The sequence below is a fragment of the Phocoena phocoena genome, chromosome 20 (assembly GCF_963924675.1).
Source record: "Phocoena phocoena chromosome 20, mPhoPho1.1, whole genome shotgun sequence".
In the NCBI taxonomy this organism is placed as follows: Eukaryota; Metazoa; Chordata; class Mammalia; order Artiodactyla; family Phocoenidae; genus Phocoena; species Phocoena phocoena.
Window position 1 is genome coordinate 57,721,818 of NC_089238.1, and position 23,173 is coordinate 57,744,990.

The 23,173-nt window shown below is 60.6% G+C and overlaps 1 protein-coding gene across 1 annotated transcript in view; it reads left to right on the forward strand.

The window, feature by feature from the left end:
- JPH3 (junctophilin 3) overlaps positions 1-19,196 on the forward strand; it is a 79,238-nt gene extending 60,042 nt beyond the window's left edge. The window contains exons 3-5 of the mRNA XM_065899162.1: positions 15,446-15,570; positions 16,692-17,545; positions 19,116-19,196. Coding sequence (XP_065755234.1) covers positions 15,446-15,570; positions 16,692-17,545; positions 19,116-19,196 — 1,060 coding nt within the window. The remainder of the gene's footprint in view (positions 1-15,445; positions 15,571-16,691; positions 17,546-19,115) is intronic.
- Positions 19,197-23,173: the final 3,977 nt, after the last annotated feature.

Below are 23,173 nucleotides of genomic sequence, written 5' to 3' on the forward strand. Positions count from 1 at the left end.
TCTGCTGTGGGAACAGCCAAGTGCTGGGATCCGCGGGTGGACTCCGGGTGAGGGTCCGTCCTCACCCACGGCGGCCGGCCTCCCCCCCCCTCCTGTGGCTCGCGCCGGTCCGTCCTCACCCACGGCGGCCGGCCTCCCCCCCCACCCTGTGGCTCGCGCCGGTCCGTCCTCCTCTGCATCCACTCATTCATCAGGCGAGTGTCTCCTGAGCAGCCTCTGTGCCCTGGGCACCGGAGGACGGTCGCAGGACATTCTCAAGGGACTGGGATGGGGTGGGGGCAGATGGGCGTTCCCGGAGAGCGCCAGAAATACACTGATTTGTCCATTCACCAGTTGCCTCTACGGGGGGCCCATCCCGCCCCCCTGCCGCTGTCCTTGGTACTTGGGAGGAATATGCCGCTCGGGGGCTTACGCTCTAAGGCGGGAACAGGAACTGGGATGAATGTCCTGGGGTTCTGAGCGTTGAGGGGGAAGGGCAGACTGAGGGCGCAGGAAGGACTTCCTGGAGAAGTGACCTCGGTCAGAGATCCAGGGGCCAGCGGGAATGGGTCCTGGAGTCTAGAGGCAGCGTTGCCATCACCAGAAGGCGCAGTGGGGGTGGGCAGGACGCTGGGTGGGCTGTGGGCAAAGGGGTTGCCCGCGTCCCCTGCCCTAAGGGGCCCCGATACTCGGTGTCACCATCTTGAAATGCCTGACCCTTTGCATCTGTGTCGAGGGAGGTGCAGTGGGGCAGCGAGCAGGGCCTTGGCCTTGACCACAAGGGGCGGGTTTGCAGCCGCCCGCCCCTGACCTCTCCTGGCCCCTGCACGCCCCCCACCTGCAGCGTGGCTGTAGGTCGGTGAGGGCACCCTCGTCCCACCACTGCCCTCTGCTCCGCGGGGCCTGGTGTATCAGGCCGGGTGCACAGGGCTGTCCTGAGCCGGCCGGGTCACGGCAGTTTGGTGGGAGATGGGGGGCAGGCCACTTCGAGGTTCCCGGAGAGCCTAGGAGGCCGGCAGTCCTGGGCCCAGTCCACACGTTGTGGACAGACTGGTGCCTTATTAAACTGAATACAGCTGAGTTATTTCAAAGTCCAGGTTTCAGGCAGGGCATTATGTAGGCAAACCAGAGGACAGGGACGCACTTCCAGCTGGCTTCTAAGTAACAGCGACTCGATGGGGAGGGGCCTTACATGCTGGAGAGAGACAGTGCCCACCCCTGCCCTGGCCCCTCCCAACACCCACCCTGTCTGGGCGCACAGACAACCCCGGGGAAACGCGGTGCTGGCACCGGCCGTCTCCCACTCGCTCAGTGGGTATATAGGCTACTTGCGGGGCGGCAGCTCGCCTGCTATTCCTGGTGTGCGGGGGCTCGGGGTGTGGGGCGAGGGGGGGGCGCTGGGTCTAAACATAGACCACAGCGGGGGGAGGCGGCGGGAGGGAGGGAGGAGTGATGTTGGAAAGTCAACCCTTTAAGAGACTTGGGTTTCTAATGAGCGGGAGCCTGTGGGTTGCCTTGGCAACTGGGGTGTGCCTCCCCCCATGCCCATGCCCACGCCCACCCCCCTGATCACAGGCCCTTCTCTGTGGGCTTGCCCGGCTCCGACTGTGGCTGGGCTTCTGACTGGAGGTGGTCAACGCACCAGCCGTGCCCCCGGCAGGGCCCTGCCTGCAGAGGCCTCAGTGTTCTCACCTGCAAAATGGGGTGGGGGGGCTGTGGCAGCCTCAGGGTCTCTTCATGAGCAGTGCTACAGATCAACAAGGAAACCCACTCCCAAAGTGCAAATTAAAACTACAAGGACATATATACATTTAAAAATATTTTCTTCTTAATAAGTGTACTTCTTTATTTGTTTATGGCTGCGTTGGGTCTTCGTTGCTGCGCGCGGGCTTTCTCTAGTTGCGGCGAGCGGGGGCTACTCTTCGTTGCGGTGTGCGGGCTTCTCATTGCGGTGGCTTCTCTTGTTGCACAGCGCGGGCTCTAGGCTCGTGGGCTTCAGTAGTTGTGGCTCGTGGGCTCAGTAGTTGTGGTGCGCGGGCTTAGGAGTTGTGGCTCGCGGGCTCTAGAGAGCAGACTCAGTAGTTGTGGCGCACGGGCTTCGCTGCTCCGCGGCATGTGGTATCTTCCCGGACCAGGGCTCGAACCCGTGTCCCCTGCATTGGCAGGCGGATTCTTAACCACTGCGCCACCAGGGAAGTCCCAAAACTACAAGGATATTTAACGAAAGAGAGAGAAAACTACACGGATATAATACTGTTTCACCTGTCAGCTTGGAAAGGAACAAAAAATGGATTCCCGCTGAATTGGAGATGTGGGGAAACGGGCACTCGCAATCCTGGAAACGTGTCCCGAAGATGGATTTGTGTGTGAGATACCAAATGCACAAGGATGTCATTGGACCTTGGTTTGTAAAAGCAGAAAATGGAGAACAGCCTACGTGTCTGTCAGCAGGGCAGGCTTAATGTATTTTGGCACAAAATCCATTAAAAAGAACAAGAAAGGCCTGTTTGCTGGTGTGGAACAATCTCCAAGGTACAGTGTTAGGTGAAAACAACAGAGAAGGCCAGAGGTAGAGCCAACTCGGGTGAGCTGACAGCCGCGTCCAGACTCTCTAGCGTGTGAGTGTGTGAGGGCCGGTGTCGTACACGCGGTGCAGGTTCATGCCGGCATCGGAAACAGTATGGAAAACAGTGGGGAAGTAATAAGCAGAGGCGTTCAGGACATATTAAAGGCAAAAACGAGTCACAGGAAGAAGTATGTAGAGTATGACCCCGTTCGTACGTCAGAAATGAGATGAGCATGTGTGTCAGTACAAGCCTCCCCCGCTATCCGAAAGCAGAGCGCTTCTGCGAAACTTCTCCTGAGCCGGAATGGCATAAGGTGAAGAAGCAGTGACCTCAGGACACATCTGGCTGTCGGTCGGATGCCCAAAAACGTCCAGATGCAGCACAGATACTGACACACTTCACAGCTCTGGCGGCCTGATGCTGAGATGCTGAATGTGGTCCCCCAGGAAGGAGCTTGATGGGGGCCCTCTCGCTGCAAAACAAACACTGAACACTGTTTTCGATTTTCTCTTCTCATAAGCACGAAAATCTTCTTTCAGTTACGGGAAACGGGGATGAGTGTAGGTCTTCTGTAAAAGCAAAGCGGCGTAAAGTGACCTTTGGAGAGGCAAGGGATTCCCGTATGTAGAAAAAGAGCTGGAAGGGCGTCAACCAGAATTAAGAGTGGCTACTGTGCGGTGTTGAGTAGATGAGGGAAAGCTTGGAAGGGGAATTTACATTCATTCTCCACAGTTTTATTTAAACCTTTTTTTAAAAAAATTAATTTATTTATTTTTGGCTGCGTTGGGTCTTCCTTGCTGTGCACAGGCGTTCTCTAGTTGCGGCGAGCGGGGGCGACTCTTCGTTGCGGTGCGCGGGCTTCTCATTGCGGTGACTTCTTGTCGCGGAGTATGGGCTCTAGGCACGCGGGCTCAGTAGTTGTGGCTCGTGGGCTCTAGAGCGCAGGCTCAGTAGTTGTGGCTCGCGGACCCTAGAGTGCAGGCTCAGTAGTTGTGGGGCACAGGTTTAGTTGCTCCACGGCATGTGGGATCTTCCCGGAACAGGGCTCAAACCCATGTCCTCTGCATTGGAAGGCAGATTCTGAACCACTGGACCACCAGGGAAGTCCCCATCATATCTATTTTTAATGGTCTGTTTAGCTGGGTAATATCTCTCTCTTTCCTTCCTCCCTTCCTCTCTCTTTCTTAATGGCTGTGTTGGGTCTTCGTTGCTGCGCGTGGGCTTTCTCTAGTTGCGGCAAGCTGGGGCTACTCTTCATTGCGGTGCGCGGGCTTCTCATTGCGGTGGCTTGTCTTGTTGGGAGTATAGGCTCTAGGCGCGTGGGCTTCGGTTGTTGTGGCATATGGGCTCAGTAGTTGTGGCTCGCGGGCTCTAGAGTACAGGCTCAGTAGTTGTGGCGCACGGTCTTAGTGGCTCTGTGGCATGTGGGATCTTCCCGGAACAGGGCTCAAACCCTTGTCTCCTGCATTGGCAGGCAGATTCTCAACCACTGCGCCACTGGAGAAGCCCCTAAACCTTTTTAAATTTTTTAAAAATCTATTTATTTATTTTTTGAACCTTTTTTTAAAGAACACACGTGTACACACACACAACACTCATGTATGTGTATATATATATATATATATATATAATATATTTTTTAAAAGCCACACTAGCTGGAAAGTGGAAGATTTCAAGCCCCCCTCTTCAGGGTCGTCCCCACCACTGCCCCAGGGCCCCTGCACGCCGCTCCCCCCTGCCCTGGGCCTTGGCACTCGCTGCCTCTTCACCCCAGGGCTCTTGGCGGGCCAGCCCCTCCTCTCCTCTCGGGCCTCGGGGAGGCCCGTGTCCCCTCCGGAGCGTGGCCAGTGCTCGCTGCTCCGTGGTCAGGTCCAGACCGGCCTCCTCATCAGGACTTCCGCCCGGTCGGGGCAGGACCTGCCCCTGTGCGCTGGGTCCGTGGTGTCCCCACACGTCCAGCACATGGTCACACCAGGTCAGGACACCAGGAGCAAGTGGACAGGTGAGCCCAACAGATCTGCTCTCCCAGTGGGTGTCGGTGGTGACTGAGCCCTGCTGTGGGAAGGCATTTCCGTGTCTGGGTTGAGTTTTCTACCCTCCTCTTTGTCGTTTTCTGTTTTTTTCCAGGAGGGTGGTTTTCTAGACTTTTATGTATTTTCATGGGAAAGGGTTTCTTTTAACTCGGAAAAGAACAGCACGACAGAGGAAGTTCAGAGATGGCCGGGGAAGCGCGGAGAGCAGGGAGGGGGCTGCGGTGCTGGCCTGCCCCCAGGTCACCTGTCCCACCTTTCCCAGCACCACCCCCGCTGCACCCGATTCAAATGCAGCTGCCTCTCCCCTGCCAGCCCTTGGCCCTTAATTCCTCCCTGAGAGAAGTACTTCCATCAGAACAGCAACGAAACAGAAAGCAGGCTGGCAGCGGGCTGCCGGGGAGCAGGGAGGGAGTGACGCTGATGGATGTGAGGTGTCTTAAAGGTGACGAGAACGTAAAACGAGAGTCATGCAGCCATCGCCATAACCTAAATATGCTAAATACCACTGCTCCCTTAAATAGGAGGACGTTCTGGTGTGTGGCTTACACCTCAGTAAAGCTGCTTTTTAAAAAGCCTCATCTACAGAGTATCCACTAATATGGAAAACTGGGCTGTGTGCTGTCTATGCCTTATCTCAGGAATCTTTACCAAGATCCCACGAGGATCCCTGTACTATAGCTTCTTCAGCTGAGGAGTCTAAGGCCCAAAGAGGCACGAGCTGCCCCAGACGAAGCAGCCAGTGATCAAGAGGCTGGATGTCAGCACTCACCCCTTCGCCCCCATCACACCTTCCTGGGCAGTGACACTGGTCCTGGGAAGCCCGGATGCTCCTGGGGGTGGGAGGGGCTCAGGACTGCTTCCTGAGGGTGATATTTGGCCTGGGATCAAAGGTCCCAAAGAAATGGAGCATTAATACCCCATAGTAGGTTAAATGGTGGACCCCAAAAGATCCGTCCAGCTGGAACCTCAGACTATGCCCTTATTTGGAGTAAGAGTCTTTGCAGATGTAATTAAAGCTCTTGACATGAGATCATCCTGGATCAGGGCGCCCTAAATGCAGTGACGAGTGTCCTTTTAAGAGACAGAAGAGGAAAGACGAAGAGACACAGGGAGAGGCCACAGGAAGACTGCGGCAGGGGCTGGCTGCAGCCCCACAAGGAACACCAAGGACTGCCAGCCCCACCGGAGCCGGGAGGCAGGCCCGGGACAGAGTCTCCCCTGGGCCTTCGGGGTGGGGGGAGGGTTGGACTTCCCACCTCCAGAGCTGGGAGCGAATAAGTTTCTCTTTCAAGCCCCCAGTTCGCGGTCGCTCGTTACGGCAGCCCCAGGACCCTTCTGCAGATCCCGAGGCTGCTCCCGGGCGGGGTCTCCGTGTCGGGCACAGGGGCCTCCTGGCCTCAGATCCTGCCCCACGCCCCTGGCAGCTGGGGCCTTGCTCATCTCCGGCTGGTGGGCGGAGCACTGGAGGCTGCGTGTCCCTCTGTGACAGCCTTTGACCCCCATCTGTTTCTGCGCTTGTGAGTCAGCCTCGCTGGACCCGCCGGTACACTGGACACCCTTTCCTTCTTTACTTTGAGTTTTTCTTCCTCTGTCTTTGAAGATGTTTTAGTAGGAAAAGAAGAGGGGGGAGGAGGTGGGGGAGACCTGGCAGGAGGCAGAGAGGCTGGCTGTCGTGGTTTGATCCAGAATGTTCTCCGGCTCTCTGGGCTGCTTCAGTCTTTGATGTTCAAACTGGGTCTGACCAGATGAAATACCCTTTTCAGGGACTCAGGTGGGGTTCAGGCACTACAGACCCCTTCCCCCCGACCCCGAGTTTCCTGGCTCCGGTAGAAAACCCCATTGAAATGGTTGCAACAAGCGACTTGTTTTGTATTCTACTGTTGTTTCTTGACTTTAATCATTTTGGAAGATATTGCCAGTCGCCTGCCTTACTTGTGTGGATCGGCTGAGGCAGTGGACGGGCGCGCGGACAACAGATGTATTTCCTCCCAGCCCTGGAGGCTGGATGGCTGACATCAAGGTGTCGCCAGGTTGGTTTCAGAGACTCTCTCACCGGCACGTAGACGGCTCTGTCCTCCCCGTGTCCTCATGTGGTCTCCCCCCTGTGTGTCTGTGTCCTGGTCTGTCTTCTTCCGAGGTCACTGGTCATAGTGGATCAGGGCCCACCCAAGTGACCTCATTTTAACTTGATTACCTCCATAAAGGGACTCTACTTCCAAATGAGGTCATGTTCGGGGGTGCCGGGGTTAGAACTCCAACGTGTGTATTTGGGGGAACCCAAATCAGCCTGTAACATACATGTATTTTCGGTAATGCTTAAAGATCTTCCCAGAATTGAGAAAGAAAAAAACACACTTTTCAGGCAGGAGGAGAGTCCACCTGCCCTTGGGGGCCGAAAGCCCCGCATTCCCTGGGGCGATGCTGGATCTGTCCCTTCGTTTCCTTGGGCCTCGGTTCTCTCACCTGTGAATTGGATCATGTGGCGATTTGACACCCCCCGCCCCCGGCTCTGGTGCTCACAGCAGCCCCCTCCTGTCCTGCATCATCAACGTCCCCATCGGTCAGCGGGCTCCGGTCGGCGCCTCTCCTAATGAAAAAGCCTCGATTCCACAGCTGCCCGTTTCCTGCCCCATCTCTGCTCTCCTCCGCGGCCCGAAGGTGTGGACAGGGAGAGATGACATGGCCGTGGGGAGGGGGGTGGGGTGGGGACGACATGAGGTCCTGAATGGGGAACCCAGGGAGCAGCTGACAGGGCCACACGAGGCCCTGGGATGCAGCTCCTGTTCGGTGGTGTCAGGAGGCTGTGTCCTCCCGCACCCCACCCCCCCCCCCCCGACCTGCCCCAAGAGCCCCGGGCTCTGCCACCACCTCCCAGGGCCCCGGGCAAGTCGCTCCACCCCTTTGGCCCCAAGTTGTCTTGTCTGCAAGATGGGGGCCTTGTCCACCTCGTGGGGCCCTGGGGCTGAAGGGAGGGGTGCACGTGAGGCCGATCTCCGGTGGCCACAGTGTGCGGTGGCTTGAAGTGGAGTCTTAGCTCCCTGACCGGGAACTGAACCCAGGCTACTGCGGTGAGAGCACCAAATCCTACTCAGTAGACAACCAGGGGCTAGGGGCTGCAAGTGGGACCCCGGTTCTTGTCTTCTTTGAAGAAAGAAGTCAGCACAGAGACAGAAAATTTGTGAAACAGAATGTTTATGAGAAGCAAAGTACACGCAGAAATACACAAGGGTGGGCTCGGAGAGAGCGCCGCGTGCTTTGGGGGCGGTGCACATTGCTCATGTGGGGGCAGCCTTCCGGGTTTTCTCTGGCCAATCATCTTGCTTTGTCTGGCTTTGTGTCCATATTTGGTCTGACCAAGGGCCCTGCCACGTGTGCACCCATGTTTTACCCACGACGGATTCCAGCGTGAGGGTTTCTGGGAGGGTGGCAGGACGTGTTATGGGCTGGCACCCCCTCCCTCCTCTGACCGCTGAGGAACGTCTCCGCGCATGTGTAGCGTGGGAGGTCTCCTTGACCCTAAGCATGAGCCCAGCTCCTCCCTCCTGCCTGCCTTGCCATTATCGTGCAGGAGACAGAGCCCAGCTGCTCACCTGGGGCCCAACTCTCTCCCGTCTCAAGGCGAGACAGCGCAGGGGTCCCACTCTGCCACTTCTGCCCATCTGAGGGGCTCGGGGCTGACCGGGTTGCCTATAGCCTTGTCATCTTGGGGGAGCCGCCGTGACCATGACCGTACTCTCACTCACTCACTCGGTGGTCTCGCGCATTTCCGTTTATGCACCGTTTATTGGGACGCACGGCTCCTCGGCTGGAAGGCAGCCCTTAGCGAGGATCTAACGATATGAAAGCAAAGGGCTAACGCATGAGCCCTGCCTGCGAAAGGAAGGCTTGTGTGCTATTCCCGCCTCTGTTTCCCCTCAGTTCTGGCTCCGGTCCCTCAGCTTCTCTTCAAGGGAAGTACAGCTCTCGAGTCTGCCCTAGAGACGCCTGCCCTTCACAAGCCCCGTGCGGGGTCCGGGACAGTAACAGGTCTGGCACTGCCTTCGAGGCAGCCTTGCAAACAACAGTTAGAATGAAAGGACCCTTCAGCAGGGGTGGGCGGGGCTGGGCTGCCCCTCAGCCCAAACAGTGCCAGCCTCCATCCCCCCTCAAGTGGGCTGAACGGTACCCCCTAGAAGACACGTCCACCCGGAAACTGCGAGCAGCCCTCCTGGGAAGACGGTCTTTGCAGATGGAAGTGAATGAAGGATCTGGAGATGCAGTCGTCCTGGATGAGGGTGGCCCTGAGTCCAACGACTGGTGCCCTTACAGAGGAAGGGGACCACTGTACCAGAGAAGATGGCCACGTGAAGATGGGGTCTTAGAACAGTGTGGATCAACCTCAATTAAGGTGTTGTAAAAACAGAGGAAACAGGCGGTGGTTACGAGGTCCAGACACCATGTCTCCAGCATGACCTGACAGGAAGACAGCATGAGCTCCAGAGGACAGGGGCCGGTGTCCCCTTTGTCCAGGCGCTGTGGGGACGAGAGATGGACGTGGAGCCGGGTCACGGCCTTGGGCAGCAGGGGCAGGGCTGCGGGCTGTCGGGCAGACTGGGCCTCGTCCCTCCTTCCTTGGGGCCCCAAGAACCTCTGGGCCTGTCGAGGAGACCTTGGCATCGAGGGCTTCACGCCCAGCCCAACGGCCCCAGCTGGAACCACACGTGGGGTTCTTGAGGCTGCTGCGGGACCCTGCAGGGCCGTCGGGAGGCGGAACAGGGCAGCTGGGACCCCACAACACCTGACTTCCGTTTGGAGCCTTTCCCCCTAAATGTGCCCAAGGCACATCTGCACCTCCGAAAGACGGTCGATCACGTGGCCAGAGAAATGTGTGTACCTGTCCCACCCTCAGCCCCAGGCCTGGCCCTAAAGCGCCACCCAGGCAGGTGTGCAAAACCGCTGCTTCCCGAGCAGAGGAAACCTCCCCAGCTGTGCCTGTACCTCCCGCTCCCTGGGAGCCCCGTCCCTGTCCCCGCAGCGCAAGCACTACCCCTTGCTGCCTGCGGTAGTGACCTGGGGCTGCTGTAACTAGCAGCCACAAGCCCGGGGCCCGCAGTCTGGAGGTTAGGAGTCTGAGGCCCGCGTGTGGGCGGGGCCGTGCTCCCTGCAGAGGCCCCGGGGGAGGGTCCCTCCTGCCTCTTCCAGCTCCTGGGCGCCCCGGCGTATCCCCCCCCAGTCTCTGCCTCTGCCTTCATGTGGCCTCTTCCCCATGGAAGGACGTGTGTCATTGGATTCAGGGCCACTCTTGTCCAGCGTGACCCCATCTTAACTAATTGCATCTGCACAGACCCTATTTCCAGATAAGGCCACGTTCGCAGGCTCTGGGTGGACGTGAATTTGCTGGGGATGCTATTCACCCCAGTACAGGCCCTTCCCAGGCAGATGCTCACGACAGCCTGTGTCACTCACCCTCTGGATCGAACACTTGTTGTGGACTCGGGGCACCTTTTCGAGCTAGAAGAGAACTTGGATCCTCGATTGGGCCGAACCAGCGAAGGGACGTGGATGCCCAGACCCTGTGCCTCGGTTTCCTCGCTTGTCAGTGAGAAGCGATCCCCACACCGACCTCAGGGTCGTCACAGACGTGGAAACGAGCCGGACTGCTGGCCGCCAACAGGTGTCATGACGCAGCATGTGACAGCTCCTAACCCCGGGCGTCCCAGCATGCACACAGTAGGCGCTCAGCAAGTGCTGAATTGAATCTGGACGTGAATGGGCGGAAAGGGGGCCTCTCCTCGGAGATCCCAGGGACTGTCTTAGCCCCTTGGTGACCAGCACTGGTGACAGCTGCCTGGAGGCTGCGTCCCCTGAAAACCAGGATGGGGTATCACAGACCCGGCTGGAGGAGTGGGCTCAGGTTGGAGGAGAAACAAGGAACGGGGCGAGTAGAGAAGGTCACGTGTGGATTGGGTCAGGGAAGGTGGCGGCCACAAGTGGGACGGCACGCCCCGACTGGGGCAGAGGAGAGCTGGAGGGCCCGGGGCGGCACTGGGGGCGGGCACACCTCGATCCGGGTGCAGGAGCGCGTTGAGTGGGTTCACCGCATGTCGGCAGAGTGCAGAGGACTGGCTGCAGGAGCGGTCAGGAAAGACCTAGGCTCCCACTTTCCTGCAGTGGTTCTCCGAGTGGGGCCCCCAGACCACCAGCAGCTTCACCCAGGGGTGCTAGGAATGCAGGTTCCCGGGCTCCGCCCCAGACCTGCCGAGTCAGACGATTGGAGGGCCCAGGCCATCTAGGGTTTTATCACACCCGTTGCCAAATAAGGTCACACTCCCCGGTTCCCAGATGGACAAAGTTTGGGAGGGACACAGGCAGGTCACCGCACAGCCCACCCGTCCACCCATCTGACACGCCTGTGGCTTTGTCTCGTGCAGCCCTGTGGTTGGCTATCCGTCCCCTGCGCCGTCTGTGGGAGATGGTGTCCCACGTCGGAGGGGGCCCTGCCCGCCTTGCCCCCTGGTCGGCAGGAACGCAGGGCCCTCCTCTCGGGGAGCCGGGGGTGCAGGCACTGCCGGGCACGCGGGTGGAGCTGCCGTCAGGAGGGGGGGCCGGGGGCTCGCAGGCCGGCTCACAACGCTGGCCCGACCCTCCTCGGTGTCCCCGGAGGGACAGGTGCCCAGGGGAGCCGTGACCTGGCTGCCGGCCGAGTCCTGCAAGTCTCACTTCAGGGGAGCGTTCGCGATGCCTTGGGAGGGTTCTCCTCTATTAAATGCAGTCGCCTTGATTTAATTTTATTTCAGGGTTGCTGCAGTATGTTCTTTTTATATACGTGTGAACGTATATGTGTAAATATACGTATGATGTTGGGGAATTAACGGCCGTGTGTTTTTACTAAGCAAAGCTGCGGGAACCAGATCGTGGCCCCTTCGATCCCTCGGGCTGTGTGAGTGTGTGCGCGTGTGTGTATGAGGGGGCGTCCCGAGCAGGCGGGCGCAGCGGGCCCTCCTCTCTGGGAGCCGACGGTCGACCAAATGGGGACCAGATCTGGGGGTTGGGGCTCGGCCACACCCACCACGCTGGCTTTGAGGACCGGGCCCAAGTCAGGCGTCCACGCAGCCATCTGAGGGCGGCGACCCGGCTCTCACTGTCCAGCAGGGCCTCCCGAGGAGCAGACCAGCCCCGTCCAGGGCAGTCAGCTGGGCAGGAGGCGCCTTTGTTTTTATTTCCGAGGGTTCGGGACAAACAGGGAAGCACGTGCTGTGAAAGCTGGGCCTCTGTCGGCCTTTTGGATGAACCCCTCCCTGGAGAGACTGCTGTGTCTGAGCCACGTGTCCATCAGGGACAGAGGGGACGGCACACGTGTTTACATGCGTGCCATTGGGAAGTGTGTGCAGAAATGCGCTGGAACGATGCCTGTTAGCCTGACCTTTGAAGGGATTTAAGCTGGGTTCTTCGAGATGGGCGCTTATTTAGGGAATGTTCATGTCATTCCTCTGAGCGAGGAGCCATCACACCCACTACTTCAAAACACACAGACCCTCGCTCACGTCCCCGTCCCCGTCACTCCGTCCGGCGCGCTGCACTTGGCCGTCGCTCTGAAGGCTCTGACTACCCGCCGGCCCCCCAGCGTCCCTGCAGTCCGGCCCCGCCTCTGCCGGTCGCGTTCCTGCCACCCCATCCCTCTGGGGGGGTCGGTCCTTCCTACCTCTTGGTCCAGAGCCCCATCCGGGCTCCACAACCATCAGCACTTGCGCTTTCGGAACAGTAACTGTCAGGTGTAGGGACCTGCTGTTAGCAGGCGCCAGGGAACGCTCCCGGGGGTGTAGGGGGGTGGGAAGGGGTGTCGGCCCCAAGCCACCCAACCTACATGGAGCCGCGCTGGCCCCTCCCAGGCCCACAGTGCCGGTCTCTGGGTCGTTCCAGCCTTTTGCATTTGGCACTGAACTCACCCTGCAGGGCCCCACGTCCTGCACTGGGAGTCTTTACGGGAAGCCCCCCCACCCCGCCCCTGAAACCTTGAGGCCCAGAGCCCGGCCCGGCCACCTCTCTCTTGAGCCAGGGGTTTGATTTTGTCTGGCAAGTGCCCTGAATGGCATCAACGCCGGTCCGTGCTTGCCTTGGCCCCTGGGGAGCTCAGAGCCCTCCTGGTGCCCTGGGCCCTCCAGCACCCACTCTGTACTCACCCCTGGCTTCCATCCTCCCGCCTGACCTTAAGATACTCCACTGTCAGTGCACGCGTCGGCCTGCTCTTGAGACCGCGAGGCGGCGTTTCGGAGGGGGCTCTGAGCAGCTCGTTTTTTATGTCTCAGGGCAGAAAGAATTCAGCGAGAGGCGAAGCGATAGATAGGAAGTGATTTATTAGAATAAGACACTTGTGAGGCTTACAGGTGGGCGGGCAAGAGGGTGCTGTACCCAGAACTCAGTGGGCTAGTTTTATAATCAAAGGAAAAGTGAGGGAGGCGGCAGGGAGGGCGAAGACCACCTTCTTCCTCATTCTTGATGTCACAGTCCCATCCTCTCCCACGTCCGGCAGGGGAGTTTCCTCATCTCTACACGGTCAAGTCGGGACTGTCACGGCACAATGAAAATGAGCAAAAAGGTGGTAACGTACACGCTAAAAATGGTAAATCATCTCAGGTTTTAGCATGACGTCGCCTTCTCCTTCCATTTTCGTTTTTGGTGCACACCTAGGAATCATTAACTTACTGGGCTCACTGGGCAGGAAGTGGGTCTCGTGGCGCCACCGTGTCACTGTTTGGGGCGTGTCTCGCTCCCGTTGAGCGATCATTAACTCACAGGGTCTCCCCTGCTTTTCTCTTTACTTATAATCCCCTGTGGGATTAACTATTGAACCACCTACTTCGTCCCTTTCCTCTGTTCCGTGCCACTCTCAGGGCTACGAGACAACTGCTCTGATGACGGGTGTGCTGGGGACGCGACAGCCCTGTCCCGCTCAGCCTCCCCGGACCTCCCGTCCTCACAGCCTCCTCACTCGGGGTGCCTCCACCGCTAGGTGCACGGCCCTGACACGTTTACTTCTCGGGGTTCCGTTGTCTGTGACGGAAGCACACTGCATCCCGAGGGCTGGGCCCGTCCCAGACACGGTCTCCGAGGGCCTGCTGGAGGCTCAGGGTGGATGTCACCAGCTTTGGGGACGCCCCGTCTGGTCAGCCGTGATGCTCATCTGCCAGCCGACGACCCCGGGTCCCCGGGATCAGACAGCACAGCGTGGCGGGGCGCTCGGCTCAGACCCCAGGAGCAGCCCCAGGACTGGCCCCGCCGCGTGGCTGGGAAGCGGGGTGGGCGCCATCTCCGTGCAGCAATGGGAGGGGCTTTGTCAGCGCTGAATGGCTCAGACCCCTGGTGCTGGGGGTGCAGGCGGGAGTGACTGCCCTGGGGATGGGGCTCTTTCTGGGGTGGTGGGAAGTGTGAGAACTAGACAGAGGTGGTGGCTGCATGGCCTGTGGACGTGCTGGATGCCTCTGACCGGGGACCTCCCAGGTGGTGCACCTGTGATGTGTATTTCACCCCCATCAACTCGGTCGTGCATGAAATGTCCACACCAGGCAGCTCTACTGATTGCCTAGGGCTGGTGGGGAGGCTTTGGGGGAAATGGGGGTGATTATTAAAAGTAATGGGGTCCTTTGGGGGTGATGGAAAGTTCTAAAATCGGCTAGGGTGATGGCTGTACAGCTCCGCGAACAGACTAAAACCCCCTGAATTGTATGCTAGAGAGGGGTGAGCTGTATGCTCTGTGAGTTAGATCTCAATAAACCGTTACTACCAAAGCCAAACCCCTGGCACGTTCTGGAGAAGTCACATCATCCAGCAGAGGCGAGCTCGGGCCCACGAGCGGGTTCTGGGCCGAGCTGGGGCCGTGCCATGACAGAGCGCCTCTTGGCTGCGGAAGCCGCCCTGCGGGAAGGGAACCAGGTCGACCCGTCCGGGTGCTTCGGGCACCCAGTCCTGCCCCCTGAAGGGCCTCACACGGACTCAGCTGGGGAGGGGCAGCTGAGCGCCCGGCGGGAGGTTGTGCTGCTGGAAGCGTCAGGGCGGTGTCATCGGCTCATTTGGATTCGCGGCCCCGTGTCCACCCGGGGGTGTGCCCCACCCGAGGGCAGTGCCACCACTGGCTCTGTCCATCGCCCCCACAGCTGCTAAGCGGCGTCGGGCCTCAGCCCGGGCCACAGACTTGCCTTCTCTCGGCACCTGCAGACCAGGGCTCAGACTTCACTGCGCACACCAGACTGGTGACACCAGCTTCCAGGGGACAGGGTTTGGGCTGAAGAACTGCTTGGCCGGGGGCCCAGGTGCAGGGCGCTGGGACGAGCGAGGCCCCTTCACACAGGATGGGGGGAGGCTGGGCAGGCCAGGGCGGGCCGTGCACGCCGTACTCCTCGTGCCCTGCGCCCTCTTCTGAGGACGGGCTGGTCCTGCCGTCGAGCCCTCCCCTTCCTGCCCGAGGCTGGCCAGTTGCTCACCCTGGAGGGTGGCCCGCTCTGCCCACAGTGGGGGGGGGGGGCACAGCCGCCCCCAGATGGTCATCTCTGGTCGGGTCCACACGGAGCACCTGCCCGCCCCCGGAGGTTCAGAGATGAGTCAGTCACGGGTTGCGGTCTCTAGCCTGTAGCCAGGCCAGGGGACGGAGGGAGCCTCCTGGCGGCAGGACCTGGGCTCACCCCAGATGAAGACAGCCCAGGCTAGGCAGGTCCTGCTCTCGCTCGGGTGCGGTCTGCTCCATGCTCAGAACAGCTGGCGGGCACCCTGGCCTGGGCGGTGCCCGGGGACGTTTGCCGAGTGAGTGAGGTCTCGGGCATCCTGTCCCGGCCCCTCTGCTGCAGCCACCCCCAACCCCGAGCCTTCACCGCCCTCCGTGTCTCTCCTGCCCAGGACCTCCCACTCCCGGGCCAAGGCCGAGGCGGCCCTCACCGCGGCTCAGAAGGCCCAGGAGGAAGCACGCATCGCCAGGATCACTGCCAAAGAGTTCTCCCCTTCCTTCCAGCACAGGGAAAACGGTGAGTCCCGGTGCCGCTGGGGGCAGGGCAGCTGGGGGGGGGGGGTGTCCCAAGGCACATCCGACGGTTCTGCCCCGCGGCCACCATCAGCCCACTGCCTCCCTCCGTCTGCTTCTCCCCCGGGACTGTGTGTGCACTCCTCCCCCTAGGGTTATGCTAGAACCTGTGTGACTGCTCTGTCTGACGAGGCTGCTGCCCGCCAGGCCGGGATTGCGGCCACGGGTCTGCATCCATCCTTAGCTTCACCTCGTCTCACCTGATCCATCAGCAGCCACGCGTGACCGGCAGTGGCCAAGTTGGTCAGCACAGCTCTGGGACGCTGGGGGGCGGGCCTCCCGCCTGTCCAAGGGGTGGGGCTGGAAGGAGCTAGAAGCCACTGAGAGTCAGCTAGACCCGAGGCCCTCATCCCCCCTTGGGGGACGGGCCTGAGGGTGGCAGGGAGGCTGGAGCAGGGACATCGTTGATCGGAGAGGCCCGCTAAGGCCGCGATCCTCCCAGCCCGACGCGCCGCCCCACCTGGGTCAGGCTTCCCAGAGCCAGTGGAAGCCTCGCGAGGTTGGGGGTGGAGTGTGTCCCGGGACCACGCCCTGAGCTCTCCTCCCAGAGCCTGCAGTTCTTGGCCCCGCTGGTAGGATCCCTGGGCTTTGGCGCAGCCTCGAGAACCACAGGACCCAAGATAGGGAACAGAAGCATTGGAATTCAGCCGCAAACACGCCACGTCCTGCCTTGTAGAAGGTCACCGAGCACGAGATGTTTTATCGTCAGGAGGGGGCCACGGGCGTGGGACCTCAGAATCCCCGAGCAGGCCAGGCCAGCACGTTCTCGGGCCTTGGGTCACCCCTGCAGCCGGGGGCATGGACCAGAACTGTCCACTCTGCCCGTCCCAATCTGGTCATCCTTGAAGTGCCCACAGAGGGAAATTGGAGGGTCTATTAGGGGCTGTGGGAACACTGCCCTCCCACTTCCCTTCGCCCCATAGCCCACTGGTGGGCAGCGAGGGCCCTGGCTACCTGCCACCATAACCCGGTCCTGGTCCCCTGCCATCCTCAGGTGAGACTGGGCCTCCACACAGAACACCCAAGTAACCCGCCTCTGTGCTCCCCATCTCGTCCCTGATCCAGGGCTCGAGTACCAGCGGCCGAAGCGGCAGCGTTCCAGTGACGACATCGAGGTCATCTCCGCCGGGACACCCTTACAGCAGGAGAGCCCAGAGCTGTACCGCAAGGGCACCACCCCCGACGACAGCCCCCTGCAGAGCTTCCCCGCCAGCCCCACGGCCACCCCTCCACCGGCCCCCGCCTCGAGGAACAAGATGGCCCACTTCTCCCGGCAGGTCTCGGTGGACGAGGAGCGGGGTGGGGACATCCAGATGCTCCTGGAGGGCCGGGGAGGGGACTGCGCCCGGAACAGCTGGGGAGAGGAGAAGGCCGGGGGCTCCAGGGGCGTCCGCAGCGGCGCCCTCCGCAGTGGCCAGCCCGCGGAAGCCTTCCGGGCCCGGGGCCCAGGCCACAGGCAGCCCAGCAACCCCAAGCCCCGGGAGCGGCGGACGGGGTCCCCCACCACATTCTCCTGGACTTCCCACCACCGGGCCGGCAACCCCGGCCCGGGGAGCACCAAGCTGCTGGAGCTGGACGAGGAGAAGCTGAGCAACTACGAGATGGAGATGAAGCCCCTGCTGAGGATTGACTCGTACACGCAGGAGGTGCACCCCCCGAAAAGACGCTACAGCAAGGGGGGCACCGACGACCGGGGCTTCGGGGCCCAGAGACTGCGGTCCAAGTCCCAGAACAAGGAGCATGCCAGGCCGGCCTTGTGCACGGAGCCCGCGGTTCAGAGGCTGGAGAGCCTGCGGCTGGGGGACCGGGCGGAGCCCCGGCTGCTGCGCTGGGACTTGACCTTCTCTCCGCCCCAGAGGTCCTCACCGGTGGCGCTGGAATCGGACGAGGAGAACGGGGATGAGCTCAAGGCCAGCACGGTGAGTGGACGCTAGCGGTCCGGGGCCCGAGAGCCTGCCCCCTGGGTCTTCCCCGACCCTCCAGCTCTCAGGACACTCCTCTGTAGGAAGCCCACACGGGTGCGGGCTGTACTGCCTTGGACGGGTCCCTGTGAGGGCTACTCCCAGGCGCCATCCTTTCAGCAAGGGCACCTGGGTGGTTTTGGAAGCTCCCCAAAAGAAACGGGGCAGCATGGGACCCCACCCTTGCCCCCAGCCCTCCTCCTGCTGATCAGGACGGTCCTCACCTTGGAGGAACGTACCGCGTCCCGGAGGGAAACACAGAGGCCAGAGCAGGCAGGACACACACGGGTCTGGCTCCCGTGTGGGTGAGAGGGACAGAGTCCCCCCAGGCCTGTGGGATCAGACGCGCGGGGTGGAGCCGTGACTCGCCTCGTGGGTGAGACCCGCCCTTGACGCACTCCTCCCATGGAGGGCGGGTGGCGTTGAGGAAAGAACAGAGATCCTGGGCCAGGCGGAGGGCTGGGGCTCTCGCACCCACGGGACACCTCCTGACCCCTGGCCTACCGGCTCCCACCCATAAGCACTCCCCACTCCCTGGACCAAAGGCAGCGGGAATGGCCCGTGAAATGCCCTCTCGGCCCACGGCCCAGCGCTGACGCCCTGTGCTAACGGCCATCAGGCCCCCACCCGCTGGCGGGGCACAGCGTGCTCGGCCCCACTTGAACGCGAGGAAACCAGAGGGCCTCCCTCGCGGGGCATCCCCACGGGGCCCTCTGGGACTCAGCACCTGCCAGGCGGACCCCGGGGCCGAGCAGCTTTCTGTTGGAAGGTGGCCCTCGAGGCCACCGTGAGCATCCGTCTGGGAGGCGGGCTAGCTCCTGTGACGCGCCTGCCCTCTCTGAACCCGGGTGCTCCCGCTGGGACCTAGATACCAGCTCTGTTCCAGAAACGCGTGTGGTGTGTGTGCGCGCGTGTGGGTATTTCCGGAAGCCGAGTGACCGGCAGGGTGGGAGATGCAGGAGGGGTTCTGTATTAGCACACTGAACCGTGTTGTGGCTTTAGGACCTCTTCAGGCGCGTCCTGGGTGCTTTAAAACAACGCTGCTGCGGGCATGTACTCACCGCTGAGTGGTTCCACGGGAGGGGGCTTCCAGCAGAGGCCCAGGGTGGTCGGGGCAGCTGGTGCCCCTCATCCTTGTCCAGCACCGTGGCCTCGGCACCGTCACCGCAGAGGCTCAAGGGCGGCGGGTTCGGGGTGGGGGAGAGGCTGTGGTCCAAGGGCCAGGTGGGCTCGTGCCCCAGGAGAGCGAGGGGCTCCCGGCGGCTGCGCGGCTCCCGGGCAGTTGTTCACTGAACCGAGAGGGCTCTCCCGTCGCCACGCTGGGTGGGCTGAGCTCGGGTGGCTATGCTGGGACCCAGGCGTGCAGGTCTGAAGGGGTCAAAGCCTCAAGGACTGCACACAGAAGCTCATGGGAGCCTCTGACCACTGCCTGAGCCGTGCGTTCCCCCGACCCTCTGGGAAGCCCTAGTTTCGCTCAGGAGGAGGGGGTGTGGCCTGGGGCTCACCTCCTCTTCTGCTTCTGTTCCAGGGCTCGGCGCCTATCCTGGTGGCCATGGTGATCTTGCTAAACATCGGAGTCGCCATTTTGTTTATTAACTTTTTCATCTGAGGAGATTGTCGCATTAGCAAAAGCAGCTGGTGTACAAACGGGGGACATTAAAAGCAGAACGACAGAAGGGAAGGCTCGTAGCTCGGACACCCAACGACAACTTCCTGGTCTTCTCAGAGAACCACGTGATTGGGTATTACTCACAGTTTGCCTTTTTTTCTGGGTCATGTTTTTTGGATCTTAGCCAAAAGTCTTTGCTTGTATAACACTCTGCTGTGTGGCATGGCAGAAGGAGGCCAGCACGCCGACCCTCCAGCTTGACGTGGAAAGAGAAGGGATCCCGGCAAATAAATGGCAAAAAATACAGTCACCACCGTCCTCACACCCCCGTCTGGGACGCGGAAAAGGAGGCAACCAGAGGCAGAGCCCCTGGAGCGTCCGGCGGCTGGTGGGCGGCAAGCCCTGGCGTGAGGCACGGGAGAGGGCGCCCGCTCCAGCTGGTGGTGGCCTGGGCCTTTTTCTGTTGTAAATCCTGCTGCACAGTTACTTAGTTAGGGAAGCAGACACCTGCTTCCTCTTCTGCCCATGAAACGACCACAACCCGGCCCTCCTGCAGCCCCGACACTGAGTCTTACGGCAAAGTCCTTCTTTTCCCCACTGTCTCCCCCACCCCAACCCCAGAGCCCAGGGCTGCTGTGCTGTGGGCATCCCGGGGGCTGGCACCAGGGCCAGGGAGCACTGCGGGCGTGGGGAGGGCCGCACGGGACAGCCTGCCGTCGGGCCTGGGCTCAGAACACGCGGCGTTTCCGCACCGCGGATGCAGGCCGTGCGTCCAGGCTGTCAGATGTCCGCGGCCCCGACGGCCCTCACACGATGTCGTCCTCTCAGTGTGTCACTGAGCCCACGGGTTTTCACATTCTTGTCCTGTGCCTGCCTCGACTTCCCTCACAGATATGCATATTTCTTCCAGATGCCTCACCCATACTCGGGAGCTGGTCGGGTGCCAGGACAGGAATGTGTTTGAAACCCGGTGGCTTGACAATTCCCGAGAAACCATGACATATCCATCTCCAAAATATGCAACATACCTTGTTTCAATCCAACAAAACCAGGTTCCTGGTGTGTCTGCCCTTCCTGCCAGCATTGTCCCACCGTCCAAACAAACAAGAATAAGGTCCCGGACTGTCTGGATGCCCCGTGGTCCCAGCCATGGAGCAGCCCCGGCCACGTGCATGGATGTGTCTGTGGGGCCCGGGCACGTCCAGACGGGGCCCCTGCACCCACGCCTGGGAAGGTCCTGGGCACGGCCGTCCGTGGACCCTGCCTTGCTTTGCTTATGTTCAGCTGTTTCTCTCTCTGCTACCTTTCGAGCAGATTTCTTTACTACACTGCACTGGATTGCTATATTTTTAACCAGAAATAAACTAAAGATTAGAGCATGTTCCCGTTAAATTCAGTTTTTTTTTCTGTTACATACTCACCCCCTGTCCCTTCTCACAGTTTGGTTGCGTTTGGGGGTCTCCTTTCAGGGAGTGGGGACACAGGAGAGGGAGGGAGGATCCACAGGAAATACGTTTCTCACGGTGATACTTTCTAAAGGGGTATTTCATGTTTTTGTACATCTTACTTCCCGTTCCTTTTTTACAACTGCGTGGTTGCCGCAGCCCTGGAGTGAACCAAATAAACATGCCTGCTCCTCGCAGCTCTCTGCGTCGTCCGTGCTGAGTGTGTGACTTGTGATTCTGTCTGCAACGCGCTGTGAAGATTAGAAAGACTTCTGTGCATTCCAGTAACTGCAACACGAAATGGTACCTACACAGGCAGGTTGCCTCCTCACACGTGAGCACACACCGTGAGGTAACGCAGCTACGCAGAAAAGCAACAGCACAAATGCCCATCATTCGAGGCAAGCAGTGCTTTCAGGGCTGGGGGCTCACAGGGCTGGCCAGCGTCCCACCATTTGTCTGGCTGCCAGTAACACAACTGAAAACCAGAGCAGCACCCACGTTACTGCCACTTGCCTACACCCGGGTGAATTCCGAGTGGATTCCACCGAGACCACGATGTACTGGGTCTGAGAGACCCTAAAAGCTAGTTTTTACCTGGTTTCCAGAGCAGGCTGCCCTGCACACAGGCCTAAAGCTTTCGCTCAGCCTGGCCAGTCTTTCCTACCTGCCGGAGGCCAGGGTTACCGGCAGGCGTGCCCGTGAACCCCTCTGGGCTAGGCTGGCTGACCCCGCTTCTGCCGGGCGCCTTCCTGGTGGACACGCGGGACAGGGCAAGAACAGATGCTGTCGCGAGGCCCTAGTGGCGCGGAGCGCTGACAGGTTTTAATTAATCCCAGAGCAACCCCGTGAGAGTCATCTTCTCTGCTAACAGCTGCTTCCGTGCTCGAGATGTGAAAACCAGAGGCAGAGAAACTGAGTTACCTGAGCTGAGCCGGGGAGCGGGGGGACAGGCCACCCCCCGCCGCCCAGCCATCCCCCACCCCCAGGCTGGGAAGCTGCACCCGCACCTCACCTGCGAGAGCGGGAGAGGACGCTGCACAGGGTATGCGACACCTGCACCCAAACGACTGGCGAGGAAGACGGTGCCCATGCAGAAAAGGTCAGCATGGCCACGAGAACACAATGCCCGCGGCTGAAGCCACTCCAGGGGAGGGCGGAGAGGGCTCCAAACACAAGGAGTTCCCACACCCCGTCTAACAGCCATAAGCCCATTTCTCTGTTAGACACCCTCTGGGTGGGGCGTGGGAGGATGACAGGCGCTCTCCTACACGCACGAACGAAGACCACGGCTCCCCCGGGCTGCATGGAGAACGCGGTGCGGGTCCCACAGACTCCCGCCGGGCCCGGCAAACGTCCAACGCCCAGCCTGGCCATCAGAGTGCTCCCTTTCATCTCAAGAGCCCCACTTTGGACAGGAAGTTATACAGCCGCCCCATTTAAAAACCAAAGGGCGTTCCCGAGCCCAGGGGAGAGACCCAGGCAACAAGCCCAAGACGCTCTGGACCGCTGGAGCAGACGAACATTCAGGAAAGTGAACGAAATGAACTGTGTCTGGTTTTCACCCTTTCCTTAGCTTGGGTACCACCCCCCGGGTCCTCCAGGCGTCCTGGGTGGAGGCCCACCCACTCTGGACCGAGCTCAGCGCAGCCTTACAGGTCTCGTCTCCAACGCACCACACCTTTCGTCTCAGAAACTTACCGTGAAGGTGCCTCCCAGACGTCACGACCTCTCTTCTCACTGCCACGTGGGCCGCCCACCCACCGACGGCATCCAGCTTGTCCCGTCATGACGTCGAGTCAGCACCACGACAGAGTCACTGTGCGTCTTTCCAGGGACAAGGAATTGCTGCTGGTCAGCGAAGGAGGAGGATCAAGAGTCCAGATGAGGGAGCAGGAGCGAGGGGGGTGCCGGGCTCGGGGCCCGGTCAGTCTCGCTCTCCTGCCCAGGGCTGTCCAGGTGTCAGGAAACGGGCAGGAAGCAAACACTGGAAAACCACCGGCCCCAAGTGCCGACTAGTGTCACTAACGCAGCCTTAGAAGAAGAAAAAGTGCAGCTGCCTGCGTGTAAGACCACAGAACGAAGGCGCTCCTGTACAGCACGCCCGCGAGCCCGGACAACGTGACCTCAAGGACGTGGACCACCCTCCAGGGTGGGTACGAGGCGCCGGGCACCGAGATGCTGGGGCCCGTCCTCCAGCAGGGGCTGCCAGGCGCCCAGGGGACCAGCAGGAAGGAGGCGGCCGCACGGAGGGGCCCAAAGCAGGCGGACACCCGAGGGCGACGGAAGCAATGCCTAGCGCTCCCCAGACACGGCGCGTGCGTTAGCACAGACGGAGCTTCTGGAGTCCGCTTCCACCCCAACGTGGACGAGCCTGGGATGCAAACGGGCAACACATTTTGTTCCAGATCGTCCCCCACCTCAGGGAAGCAGGCACCCCCGGGGGTGGATCACAGTGTGGACGCGGCCAGCCCCGGGCGAGCCTGGGTGAGCAGGCCCGGGCCTGGATCTGGGGCAGCACCCCTCTCGCGC